Source organism: Chiloscyllium plagiosum, chromosome 19 (genome assembly GCF_004010195.1).
Source record: "Chiloscyllium plagiosum isolate BGI_BamShark_2017 chromosome 19, ASM401019v2, whole genome shotgun sequence".
Taxonomy (NCBI): Eukaryota; Metazoa; Chordata; class Chondrichthyes; order Orectolobiformes; family Hemiscylliidae; genus Chiloscyllium; species Chiloscyllium plagiosum.
This window is the reverse complement of record NC_057728.1, coordinates 69,128,526-69,142,586: the sequence shown is the minus strand read 5'-3', so window position 1 is coordinate 69,142,586 and position 14,061 is coordinate 69,128,526. Positions and strand designations below refer to the sequence as shown.

Sequence of the window (14,061 nt, the reverse complement as noted above, 5' to 3'; positions counted from 1 at the left end):
GAGCCAGTTCTGTATCCAAATGGCTAGTTCTCCCTTTATTCCATGAAATCTAACCTTGCTAATCAGTCTCCCATGGGGAACCTTGTCGAATGCCTTACTGAAGTCTATAGAGATCACATCTACTGTTCTGCCCTCATCAATCCTCTTTGTTACTTCTTCAAAAAACTCAATCAAGTTTGTGAGACATGATTTCCCATGCACAAAGCCATGTTGACTATCCCTAATCAGTCCTTGCCTTTCCAAATACATGTACATCCCGTCCCTCAGCATTCCCTCCAACAACTTGCCCACCACTGAGGTCAGGCTCACCGGGGGTCGATAGTTCCCTGGCTTCTCTTTACCGCCCTTCTTAAACAGTGGCACCACGTTTCCCAACCTCCAGTCTTCTGGCACCTCACCTTAAACTTGGTTGTTTTCTCTGGAGTGGTGGAGCCTGAGGGGAGACTTGACAGAAGTCTGTAAAATTATGAGATGCGCAGATACGGTTGACAGAATCGTTTTACCAAAATTGAAATGTCTAAAACTGGGAGCATGCATTTCAGGTGAGAAGGAGGAAGTCAAAGGATGCATGAGGAATAAGTTTTTTTACAGAGTGGTAGGATTCTGTAACAGGCTGCCAGAGCGGTGGTGGAGGCAGATATGAAAAGGGTCATTTAAGGCACTTTTAAATAAGCACATAAATGGAGGATGGAGGGATATGGACCAAAGGCAAGAAGTAGGGATTAGTTTAATTTGATGTCATGTTTGGCACAACATGGTCAGAATGGCCCGTTCCTATGCTGTACAGTTGTACATTCGATATCACAGTGTGGACTCACCACTAACTCTGCCAAATGTTCTTTTTTAGTTCTGTTCTCACATCTAAATAGTGTATGGGGCATACAAAGCACGTGCAAAGCAGATCCATTCCCCTGCTGCACTTCTTATGACAAATACCAACATGTTACCACTGTCATATCTCACACCACCCTTATTTAATTTATTTTATTTGAGTTTTTATTCAACGATTATTTGTAGTTCTATGAAATAGTTTAGCTATAAATTCAAAAAATACAGCCTAGTCCAATTTAAATTGCTACCATACTTTAGGGGAAAACCAATCTTAAAACGTAAGAGCTTGACTAATGTTTTTCCCTTTCAGCTCTCTATTCCCTCTCTGGTACAACTCTTGTTCTGTAAAAGATCAGAAGTACGTCAAATTCCCTAAAGACTTTATGCCACCTACACCCTTATTTAAAACGGCCAGTTAATTAACCCCACCTTCTCGCTACTTCCCCACATATTGCAAATAAATATTATCTATGGAATCTTATTATCGCCATTTCAACCAACTTATGATTTGCATTGAACAAACGTTGGGTGATTTGCTATTTCAATTCAAGATACACTTTCAGTCAAAAAAAAGTACAGAGTCAAAGTGAAAGTGCAACCAACGGATGTTGTTGAAATCTGTTCGTGATCCGGAAGTCGGTTTGGGTGGAAAGACCAGACTCGAACTATTAGCTGTGCTTTTCTCTGCGCGTATCCTGCCAGACCCTGCTGAATGCCGAGAGCACGCACTTGGTGGTTTTGTTCATTTTAGCTCGCCAGCATTGGTAACAGTTTGTCTTGTTTTGGGCGGTGGCTGGTACTTGCCGACATTGGGCCACTTCAGGATTTTACTTTGCATCGCGCTCCCTGAACGTAAGACGATGCTCTGGTCTCTGCTGCTCTTGTGTCTTCCCAGCATCCGGTTTGCTTTGCCCGGACCTTGCAGAGTGGGGCAACCGCTGGGTTTCCAGCTGCCGAGGAACATCAGCCGAGAAGCAGCTGCTGCTCATTCAGAGAAACTCTTTCAGCAGTTCGTTTGGAGGTTTAATCGCAGCTACGCGGCAGGAAGCCCCGAATTCGTTCAGAAATACAAAGTGTTCCAGGTAGAGTATTGGGCAGTGATCCGCTGTTTAATCTCCCTGGGCTCTGTGCACAGTGTGACAGTATTAGGAGGTGATTGCTGTGTAATCTCCTTGGGCTCTGTACACTGTGGCAGTATTGGGAGGTGATTGCTGTATAATCTCCCTGGGCTCTGTGCACAGTGTGGCAGTATTGGCCTGTGATCCGCTGTGTAATCTCGCTGGGCTCTATATACAGTGTAGCAGTATTGGGTGGTGATCTGCTGTATAATCTCCCTGGGCTCTGTGTACAGTGTGGCAGTATTGGCAAACTCAAGTCGAAACAGGGAATCTCGTTTTTAGTTGAAATTGCATCGTTTGCACAACATTGAAACGCAAGATGATTTTTACTTTGAATAGTGGGACCGATTACAAATAGACATATCAACAGATAATCAACAGATTTTCTTATGTTTTTTTCGTCATCACTTCCAAATATTCATGGTTTACTTTACTGCTGAATAACCCGAATTTGGCATTCTTCAAAGTGGGATATTTTTGTCATATTCTGTTTTATTTAGCAAGGAGTATGGAGAGGGCAACCAAAATAATTTGAATATCGTGAGAAAATAGTAGCCAAAAAGGCATTTTGCAGCCAAAATAAACAGCCAAAGAGAATAAAAAGTTACTAAGTTTAAATTAGAAGCTAGTGTTTTTTTTCCCCAGTGAGCAAGAAAGCAACAGTGCTGTACACTGACATTGAAGAAAGATGTTCCCAAAAAACTAGTGATTTCTGTGATATTGTTTTCTTGACGTCGGTTTGAATGTGGTGCCAGGTGTCTGGCAACAGTTGTTGGCAAGCAGAGTATGCAGCAACAAGTCACTTACACGTATGCTCACAGATAACAGGTCAGGCAGTTCAAGGCACTGAATCCCTTCACATTTATTATTGTTAGTATTTCCATCGTGAAATCAATGTTTTTATTACAGTAGGATACAACCTATAAATGAGTGACAAAAATAGCCTCTTCAATGAGCGTCAGCAGTAGCACAGTTCAAGGTGGCGATGAAATCTGAAGTACAGTGTTTGCTGTAGGCTCTTTATACACAGTTCTTGCATACATTAAAATTTTAGCCCTGAGTAATATCCAACAGGTCTCAGTTGTCCCCATGTTCCTGGGTCAGCACCGCTGTCATATAGCTGTCCTTCTCATGGACAAATAGAACATAGAACATATAGAACATAAAAACATTACAGCGCAGTACAGGCCCTTCGGTCCTCGATGTTGCGCCGCCCTGTCATACTAATCTGAAGCCCATCCCACCTACATTATTCCATGTACGTCCATATGCCTGTTCAATGACGACTTAAATGCACTTAAACTTGGCAAATCTATACCGTTGCAGGCAAAGCATTCCATACCCTAACTACAGTGGGCGGCACGGTGGCACAGTGGTTAGCACTGTTGCCTCACAGCGCCAGAGACCCGGGTTCAATTCCCGCCTCAGGCGACTGACTGTGTGGAGTTTGCACGTTCTCCCCGTGTCTGCGTGGGTTGCCTTTCCCACCCTATCTAACTCTCTGATTATCTTGTATGTCTCCATTAAGTCACCTCTCAATCTTCTTCTCTCTAACGAGAACAGCCTCAAGGCCCTCAGTCTTTTCTTGTAAGACATTCCCTCCATATCAGGCAACATCCTAGAAAATCTCCTCTGCACTCTTTCCAAAGCTTTAACATCCTTATTATAATGCGGTGACCAGAACTGATCACAATACTCCAAATGTGGCCGCAACAGCGCTTTGTATAGCTGCAGCATAACCTCCTGATTCCGGAACTCAATCCCTCTATTAATAAAGGCCAAAACACTGTATGTCTTCTTCACAACCCTGTCAATCTAGGTGGCAACTTTCAGGGATCTGTTTACATGGACACTGATATCTCTCTGTTCATCTGCACTCCCAAGAATCTTACTATTAGCCCAGTACTTAGCATTCCGATTACTCCGTCCAAAGTGTATCACCTCACACTTGTCCACATTAAACTCCATTTGCCACCTCTCAGCCCAACTCTGCATCCTATCTATGTCTCTCTGCAACATATTACATCCTTCATCACTATCCACAACTCCACCGACCTTAGTGTCATCCGCACATTTACTAACCCACCCTTCTAAGCCCTCATCCAGGTAATTTATAAAAATGACAAACAGCAATGGACCCAACACGACCCTTGCGGTACACCACTGGTAACTGGACACCAAGATGAACATGTTCCATCAACTAAAACTCTCTGTTTTCTTTCAGCAAGCTAATTACTGATCCAAACTGCTATGTCTCCCACAATCCCATTCCTCCGCATTTTGTTTGATAGCCTACTGTGGGGAACCTTATCAAACGCCTTGCTGAAATCCATATACACCACATCAACCGGTTTACTCTCATCTACCTGTTTGGTCACTTTGTCAAAAAACTCAATAAGATTCGTTAGGCACGACCTCCTTTCACAAAACCGTGCTGACTGTCCCTGATCAGATTATTCTTTTCTAGATAGTTATAAATCTTATAACCTTTTCCAACACTTTACCAACAAGTGAAGTGAGATTTACTGGTCTGTAATTGCCAGAGTTGTCTCTACTTTTTGAACAAGGGAACCACATTTGCTATCCTCCCGTCCTCAGACACTATTCCTGTAGACGATTTGAAGATCAATGCCAAAGGCTTGGCAATCTCTTCCCTTGCTTCCCAGAGGATCCTAGGATAGATCCCATCCAGCCCAGGAGACTTGTCTATTTTCACACTCTGCCGTATTTCTAATACCTCTTCCTTGTGAACTTCAATCTCTTCTAGTCTAGATGCAAGTATCTCTATATCTTCCTTGCCAACATTTTCATTTTCTATAGTGAACACTGTCGAAAAATATTTATTTAGTGCTTCCCCTATCTCCTCGGACTCCACACACAACTTCCCACTATTATCCTTGATTGGCCCTAATTTAACTCTTGTCAGTCTTTTATTCCTGACATACCTATGGAAAACCTTAGGGTTAATCCTGATCCTATCTGCCAACAACTTCTTATGTCCCCTCCTGGCTCTTCTGCGCTCCCTTGTAGGTCTTTCCTGACTTCCTTGTAACCCTCAAGTGTCCTAACTGAGTTTTCACATTTTGTCCTAACATAAAAGCATTCTTCTTCTTCTTGACCAGGGATTCCACTTCCTTAGTAAACTACGGCTCACGGATTCTATATCTTCCTCTTTGCCTGACAGGTACATAGTTATCTAGGGCACAGGAGCTTTTCCTTGAATAAGCTCCACATTTTTAATGTGCTCATCCCCTGCAGTTTCCTTCCTCATTCTACGCTTCCTAAATCTTTCCTAATTGCATCGTAATTTCCCTTCCCCCAGCTATAACTCTTGCTCAGTGGAGTACACCTATCCCTTTCCATCACTAATTGTGATCGCTATCTCCTAAGTGCTCACCTACTTCCAAATCTAACACCTGGCCAGGCTCGTTACCCAGTACTAAATCTAAAGTGGCTTCGCCCCTTGTTGGCCTGTCTACATTCTGTGTCAGGAAGCCCTCCTGCACACACTGGACAAAAACTGACCCATCTATAGTACTCATAATGTAGTGATCCCAGTCAATATTTGGATAGTTGAAGTCCCCCATGACTACCATGCCTCTCTCACTCCTATCGAGAATCATCTTTGCTATCCTTTCTTCTACATCTCTGAGACTATTCGGAGGCCTATAGAAAACTCCCAACAGGGTGACTTCTCCTTTCCTGTTTCTAACCTCAGCCCATACTACCTCAGTTAACGAGTCCCCAAACATCCTTTCTACAACTGTAATATTGTCCCTGATCAACAATGCCACACCTCCACCTCTTTTACCATCTTCTCTGTTCTTACCGAAACATCTGAATCCGGAACCTGCAACAGCCATTCCTGTCCCTGCTCTATCCATGTCTCCGTAATGGCCACAACATCAAAGTCCCAGGTACCAACGCACGCTGCTATAATATGAAAGGTTTTCTGTTACTGGTGATCCCCAATGTTTATGCAGAACAGAGTGCTCTCTTTAGGTCCTTTACTTCTGGTGCTGAGGCACTGATCAGAAGTTGTTGACCATATCTATGCCTGAGAACCATTTATCATCTGGTGTTAAGGCACTGACTATAGTAGAGGGGTCAGCCGCGAGTGGGACCTTTTTGATCAATGCGTTGGTTGGCTTTCCTGTAATCTGTAGTTAATCTCCAATCCCCATTTGCCATTTGCACAGGCCACATCAGACTGTTAGAGGTGCTGTGGGTCTTTACCAAACTCCCTTTCTCCTTTATCTTCTGAATTATCGACAGTTTTCCTGCAATAGACGTTGAGTTGTTGGGGTACTGTTTAGTGCAAGGTGGAGGTGTTCCTGTAAAAGTTGCAGGGTCCATTTGCAGTAACTGGCAGTCATCCTTGTCTTTAGCACAGATGGGGTGGTGTTTTAATTCGTCCTTTTGTAGGGTTCTGATCGACCATGTTATCTCTCCATCATCGAAATGTAAATGCAAATTTAGTTGGGTGAAGATATCCATTCTGAGGAGCGGCGGGGAGAACCATACAAAGGTTCCTAACCTGGGCGGAAGGTGGTGGGGGTGGTGGTGGGCTGAATGCAATTTGCATGAGCTGGTTCCTTTTAATTTCGATCCTGTCAGTACCTCCTCTGTAAGCTGCCCTGTCTAGCAGGAATTTGGTCTCATACACCTGAACTAGGCACGTTAATTCTGCTCCTGTGTTCAAGAGGCACTCGATGTCCAGGTCACCTGCTGTCATGCTCACATACAATCCTGTTAACATCTTCCTCTGTGCTGGCATAAAACCTGTAAGAGGGTAGAAGGGAACGGGGTGGGCTCTCTGTGTTTTGTCATTTTCAGCAGCTTCTGCTTTTTAAACTGCTTTAGGAGATTTGTCTTAGTCTCAGTTTTCAGGGTGTCCTCTTCTTTATTGGTTATTGGGTGACTTTGCCCTTTTCCCCTCTGCCCCACAGTGGCCTTCCTTCCCACAGACATAACACTTCCCTGGGTTTTGTCCTGGGTCTTTCCGGGGTTACATTTGTCCTCTCTGTAGTGCTTGCAGTTTGGAGCCCATATCTTGGTCAAGCTGGTGGGCTCGGTCCACCAGTTCATAATAATTAGTCCCTCTGTGGTCCCAGTCTGGTTTGGTGAACTTCAGCATTTTAGTCAGCTCAGATTTAAGTCTGGCCTTGAAAGCAGACTTCAGCAGGCCATAATCATAACCTTCAAAGTCCCTATGGTCCTGCATATTTGGGAATCCTACATACTCTTTCCAGGTCGTCCTAAACCTTTCCTCATATTCTGGGACTTCCTCTGCAGCTTTTTGACAGCAAGCTGTGACTTTCATCCAGTTGGTCTTAGGTGGATTATACCCTATAACCAATGTTTTATTGCTGACCAGCCAGCTTGGAGCTCTTGCTTGTACTCTCCAGGGGCGCCTTGGACTGCCTCATCCTTCTCTTTTAGTAACAATGACATTCAGACTCTGTATTCCATCCCAGGGGCAGAGCATATATACTCCCCTTAACCAGCCTAGGCTTTCCCACATCTTCATAGACCACCTCTTTAGGTGAGGCATTTCTTTAGACCACTCGTCTATACTTTCAGGGGTCGCACCGTCATGCATAGTGCATTTTTCGGTCTGTTTTACCGCAATATCCACCTCAGTGTCGTCCTGTAACCTTTGTCTTACTGCTATTTTTGCTTCTTGATTTTAAGGGGTCATAAAAACGGTGTCGGGGATATATGGTCCTCATTGCTTTCACTGCTGAACGACCCACCACCTTTGTACGTCTGTCTCCCAAGGACGATAGCTTGGTTTTGCTGAATCACTTCCTGGATGTCGTGGGTAGTCAGATATAAGTTCTGTACAGGCTTGAGAACCAGGGAAGAAACTGACAGGACTGTTATCTTGTCCTTTGGTTTCTTGTTTTCTTTCTCAAGCTCCTGATTTTTAAGTTCATCTTTTCCACGCTTTGATCCCTCTTTTTGCAGCTGTTCTTGCACTGCTTTTAATTGCTGTTTAAGATGGTTTAATTCCAGATCATGGGTTGATCAAGACATGACTTCCTTCCTTTAGCGAATTTGTCCCATTAATGTAAGGGACCATTTAGTTCTGTTCTTGCCTTTATGTCAGATGATTTCTTCCCAGACTGGTTTGATGTCATCTCGGGGTCTATTGTCCTTTGGGAATATTGTATTTCTGCTTGATTATGGTTAGGGTTTTCCCTAAGTAGAAATGTGCTTCAAGATAAATTTGTAACTGCTGCAGCATTTCATCCTTGGTTATGTCAGGAGGGGCCAACCTGCCTTTAGAGGTCAAATACAGCTCACTGAAGTCACTCATAGTCTTCCAAACTCTCGCATCGTAGGCAATTTCAGCTCAAGGTCCAGATATAGGGATTCAAAAAATGGCCAACTCACGGTGGTTTTGGGATTACGTTCGGTGACTAGGTCAGTAGAAACTTTCTGACCTTTGGAGTAGTGTCAATGACCAGTCAGTTTCAGCAGTGTCCTCCGTGGTCCTGCTGACGATGCCAAGTTATGAAATCATGTTCAATAACGACTGATATCCGTGACTGGTGAAAATAGCCTTTTTATTGAGCATCAGCAGTAGCACAGTTCGAGGAGGCGATGGAATCCAAAGTGCAGTTTTTGCTGTAACCTCTCTATACACAGTTCTTGCATACGTTAAAATGTTAGCACTGTGGTCTTACATTGTTGTATCTGTTGTACGCAAACATTTGCGTGACACCTGTCCTGGGGGAGCAGGCGATAGTTAAGTACTTGCTAAATGGCCGTTACTCCTGATGGGATTGAAATGTCTATTGGGTCTGAGCTTACATAATTTAGAATTGTTGCTCCTTTTGTCCAGTTAGCAATGTTAGTAAAAATATTAAACCTACATGATCTAAATAAGTGAGAAATTATATGTGTACTAAAGGGGTAAGCAATGGGGGGGTGGATGAAATTTGATAATGCTCTTCGGGGGGGACGGGGGGGGGAGCTGTTTAAACTAATGCAGCCGGGTGATGGGAACCTGAATTGTAGTTCCAGTGTACAGGAGGTTGAGGGTAGTGAGGTCAGGGATAGATTTACAAGGTCACTAAAGGGTACCGGCAATCAAGATGTTGGTTTCAAATGTGTGTACTTCAATGCCAGAAGCATCCGGAATAAGGTGGTGAACTTGCAGCATGGGTTGGTACTTGGGATTTTGATGTTTGTGGCCATTTCAGAGACATGGCTGGAGGAGGGACAGGAAAGATTGTTGCAGGTTCCGGGATTTAGATGTTTCAGTAAGAATAGAGAAGATGGTAAAGGAGGATGGGGGTGTGACTTTGTTAATCAAGCATAGTATTACAGCAGCTGAAATAACATTTGAGGACTCATCCACTGGGGTAATTTTGGCTGAGGTTAGAAACAGAAAAGGAAAGGTCATCCTGTTGGGAGTTTTCTATAGGCCTCCGAATTGTTCCAGGGATGTAGAAGAAAGAATAGCAAAGATGATTCTCGATAGGAGTGAGAGTAACAGGGTAGTTGTTCTGGGGGACTTTAACTTCCTCAATATTGACTGGGGCAGTTTAGAAGGGGCAGTTTTTGTTCAATGTGTGCAGGAAGGTTAGAGGGTTTTCTGACACAGTATGTAGACTAGCCAACAAGGGGCGATGCCATATTGGATTTGGTACTGGGGAATGAACCCGGCCAGGTGTTAGATTTGGAAGTAGGTGTACACTTTGGCAATAGTGACCACAAATCGGTTATGTTTGCAATAGCAATGGGTAGGGATAGGTATATACCGCAGGGAAAGAGGTCTAACTGGGGGAAAGGCAATTATGATGTGATTAGGCAAGATTTAGGATGCATAGGATGGGGAAGGGGATGGACACACTTGAAATGTGGAGCTTATTCAAGGAACAGCTACTGTGGGTCCTTGATAAGTATATACCTATCAGGCAGGGAGATAGTCTTCGAGAGAGGGAGCCATGGTTTACTAAAGAAGTTGAAGCTCTTGTCAAGAGGAAGAAGGCTTATGTGAGGATGAGGCATGAAGGCTCAGTTAGCGGGCTTGAGAGTTATAAGTTAGCCAGAAAAGATCTAAAGGGAGGGCTAAGAAGAGCCAGGAGGGACATGAGAAGTTGATAGCAGAATAGGATCAAGGAAAACCCTAAGGCCTTCTATAGGTATATCAGGAATAAAAGAACAACTAGAGAAGAATGACTAGTGGGAAGTTGTGTGTGGAATCTGAGGACATGGGGAAGTATTTAATGAATATTTTTCAGCAGTATTCACATTGGAAAAGAGCAATGTTAGCGGTACAGGCTACAAGATTAGATGGGATTGCAGTTGACAAAGAGGAGGTCTTAGCAATTTTGGAAGATCTGAATATAGATAAGACCCCTGGGCCAGATGGGATTTATCCTCTGATTCCCTGGGAAGCCTGGGAGGAAATTGCAGAGCCTTTGGCTTTGATCTTTATGTCATTATTGTTGACAGGAGTAGTTCCAGAAGACTGGAGGTTGGAAATGTTGCTCCCTTGTTTAAGAAGGGGAGTCGGGACAATCCTGGTAATTATAGGACAGTGAGCCTTACTCCGGTTATGGGTAAGATTTGGAAAAGGTTATGCGAGATAGGGTTTATAACCATCCGGAAAGGAACAATTTGATGAGGGATAGTCAACATGGTTTTGTGAAGGGTAGATTCACAACTAACCTTATTGAGTTCTTCAAGAAGGTGACCAAACAGCTGGATGAAGGTAAAGTGGTTGATGTGGTGTACAGAGGAACCTTGATTATCTGAATGAGATGGGCGGGCGCTATTTCATTCAGATAATTTATTATTCGGTTAATTGATTCAGTGCCTCTCCTTTGGGGCTTGAAGTTTTCTGTTAAGTCCGCTCCCAGTTCAGGAGACTAGGTAGCAGGAAACTGCGCACGAGCCCCAACCCCATCCAATACCGCTCCCCAACCCCGTCCTTACTTCTGTAAGTAATCTAACATAGAGAGCATAGGTTTAAGGTGACGGGGAAAGATTTAAAAAAAGGAATCGAAGGGGCAACTTTCTCATGCAGAGCATGGTGCCTGTGTGGAATGAGCTACCAGAGGAAGTGGTGGAGGCTGGTACAATTGGGGTGGCACGGTGGTACAGTGGTTAGTACTGCTGCCTCACAGCGCCAGAGACCCGGGTTCAATTCCCGCCTCAGGCGACTGTCTGTGTGGAGTTTGCACATTCTCCCCATGTCTGCGTGGGTTTCCTCCGGGTGCTCTGGTTTCCTCCCACAGTCCAAAGATGTGCAGGTTGGCAATGCTAAATTGCCCCTAGTGTTAGGTGAAGGGGTAAATGTAGGGGAATGGGTCTGGGTAGGTTGCTCTTCGGAGGGTCTGTGTGGACTTGTTGGGCCGAAGGGCCTATTTCCACAATGTAAGTAATCTAATCTAACACCGAGCCCCCACTGTCCAACATTGCCCCCCACGCCCGTCCAGTCTCACCTCCATCACCTGCCCACCCCTCAACCCCATCCAGCACCGCTCCTTCGTCCCACCCCCATCTGTAACCTGGCCACCCTGGCCTCCCCACTCCTGTCAGCCCCCGTGAGTCCCCCCATTCCCCCCTGCCGCCACTCCAGGGCAGCTGTACTGGACACCAACAGTAAGACTGCTATTGCCTTTGTGGGGTGAGTCTCCAAATAGTGCGACCGCGTATGCACACAACTTGTTACTGCAATGTTTTGTCAGGTTCCACTTTTACTCTGTACAGGACAATGTTGGAAACATTATCTGGGGAAGGGAGGTATTCAGGTAACCCCTGTGTATAACTTCAGGAAAAGTGTCTGGAGAGAGAGAGGGCGTGCGGTCAGTCATTTGGAGACGGTGCCTAGGCTCCCATTGATGTCCGGGACTGTTCTCTGCAGCATTTCAGTAAGCTGAGTTCATTTTAATCATCATAAACAAAAGACGCAATCAGTTTTGGAAACACGTCTTTGATGTAATGTTTCTATTGGGACCTTGAGATCTTCTTCAGATAATCCAAAATTTGGATAATTGTTATTAGGATAATTGAGGTTCCTCTGTATATGGATTTTAGTAAGGCGTTTCATAAGGTTCCACATGATAGGCTATTGCACAAAATACGGAATTTCGGGATTATAGGTGATTAGCGGTTTGGATCAGAATTTGTCTAGTTGAAAGAAAAGAGAGGGTGGTGATTGATGGGAAATGTTAATCCTGGAGCTCAGTTACCAGTGGTGTGCCGCAAGAATCTGTTTTGAAGCCACTGTTATTTGTCATTTTTATAAATGATCTGGAAGTGTGCGTAGAAGGAAGAGTTAGTCAATTTCCAGATGACATTAAGGTAGGCAGAGTTGGTGGATAGTGCCGAAGGATGTTGTGGGTTACAGAGGGACATAGATAAGATGCAGAGCTGGACTGAGAAGTGGCAAATGGAGTTTAATGTGGAAAAGTGTGAGGTAGTTCGCTTCGAAAGAAGTAACAGGAATGCAGAGTGCTGGGCCAATGGTAAAATTCTTGGCAGTGTAGATGTGTCCAGGTGCATAAATCTCTGAACTTTGCCACCCAGATTGATAGGATTGTTAGGAAGGCATATGGTGCGTTGGCGATTATTGGTAAGGGGATTGAGTTTCGGAGCCACGAGGTCATGCTTCAGCTGTACAAGACATTGGTGACGCCACATCTGGGGTATTGCATACAGTTCTGGTCACTGCATTATAGGAAGGATGTGGAAGCCTTGGCAACGGTTCAGAGGAGATTTAGATTAGATTCCCTACGTATATTTATTAGGATATTGCCTAGTATGGAAGGAAGGTCGAATGAGGACATGCTGAGGAAACTGAGGCTGCTTTCGTTGGAGAGAAGAAGGTTGAGCGGTGACTTAATCAAGACGTATAAGATAATCAGAGGGTTAGATAGGGTGGACAGTGACAGCCTTTTTCCTCAGGTGGTGAAGGCTAATACAAAGGGATTTAGCTTTTAATTGAGGGGTGCTAGATTTAGGACAGATCTCAGGGATAGTTTCTTCACTCAGAGTAGTAGGGGCATGGAACGGCCTGCCTGCAACAGTAGTAGACTCGCTGACGTTAATGGCATTTAAATGAGCATTAGACATACATACGAATAATAATGGAATGGTGTAGGTTAGATGGGCATCAGATTAATTTCACAGGTCAGTGCAACATCAAGGGCCGAAGGGCCTGCACTGTGCTATAATGTTCTGTATTCTATGCTCTAAACGAAAGTATATAGGATATTAAACTGATCTTCTGCAGCTTGGTCATGAGATTTCATTTACTATTACCATTCATTCATCCAGTTTCATGGAAGTGCTGCTTTAACAGTAAGTTTCTTAAAGTGGGTAGCAGCTCTATTTAGTATCTGTTTAAACATTACATGCTAGCGGAGGAAACTATTTGATGATATGCAATCTATGCAGATCCCAAGAGATGGTTATTCTGGTATTATTGCTGTTAAAAACTGTACTTCAAATTCCATCAATGCCTCAAACTGTGCGACTGCTGATGCTCAATAAAGTGCCTATTTTTGCCACTCACTGATTTATGTCGAAACTATCCCACAACTTGGTGTAGTCAGCAGAATCAGTGGGGACATCCTTGAAACTGACTGATCACTGACACTACGCTGAAGGTAATAATATTATAATCTTCCCATAGTTTCAAATGTTATGGAGACATGATGGTAAGGATGGTATTGTTCTGAGTAGGTTACATAATCAATACTTACTAAGGGGTAGTCTTTACTCAGAGACAGGTCCAAACACTGCTTGCAGCATGGGACCGATAAGAATTGAAAGATGTAAGTAAGCAGTAATGAGTTGGAAGGGATGTTTTAACTTGTATCTTGTAATAGTAAAATGTAATATAAAGACACAGTTTTATGAATGAATGGAAATACAGTATAATAAACAGTGCACTTGTGAGTGAGTTGGTAAAATGAATACAATATCTCACAAGGCTGAAGGACGGCTTGATAGAAGTCTATAAGATTATGAAATGTGGAGATATGGTTGATCGTCAGAATCTTTTTGCTGGAGTTGCGATGTCTGAAACTAGGGCCATACATTCAAGGTGAGAGCGGGAAAGTACAAAGGAGATGTGAGGTGCAAGTTT

The 14,061-nt window shown here is 43.9% G+C and overlaps 1 protein-coding gene across 2 annotated transcripts in view; it reads left to right on the top strand.

Annotated features, from left to right (window-relative positions):
* Positions 1-1,482: 1,482 nt before the first annotated feature.
* Positions 1,483-14,061, top strand: part of ctso (cathepsin O) — a 72,063-nt gene continuing 59,484 nt past the window's right edge. For both annotated transcript variants that reach the window (XM_043708810.1, XM_043708809.1), the window contains exon 1: positions 1,483-1,913. In XM_043708810.1, coding sequence (XP_043564745.1) covers positions 1,692-1,913 — 222 coding nt within the window. In that variant the 5' untranslated portion in view covers positions 1,483-1,691. The remainder of the gene's footprint in view (positions 1,914-14,061) is intronic.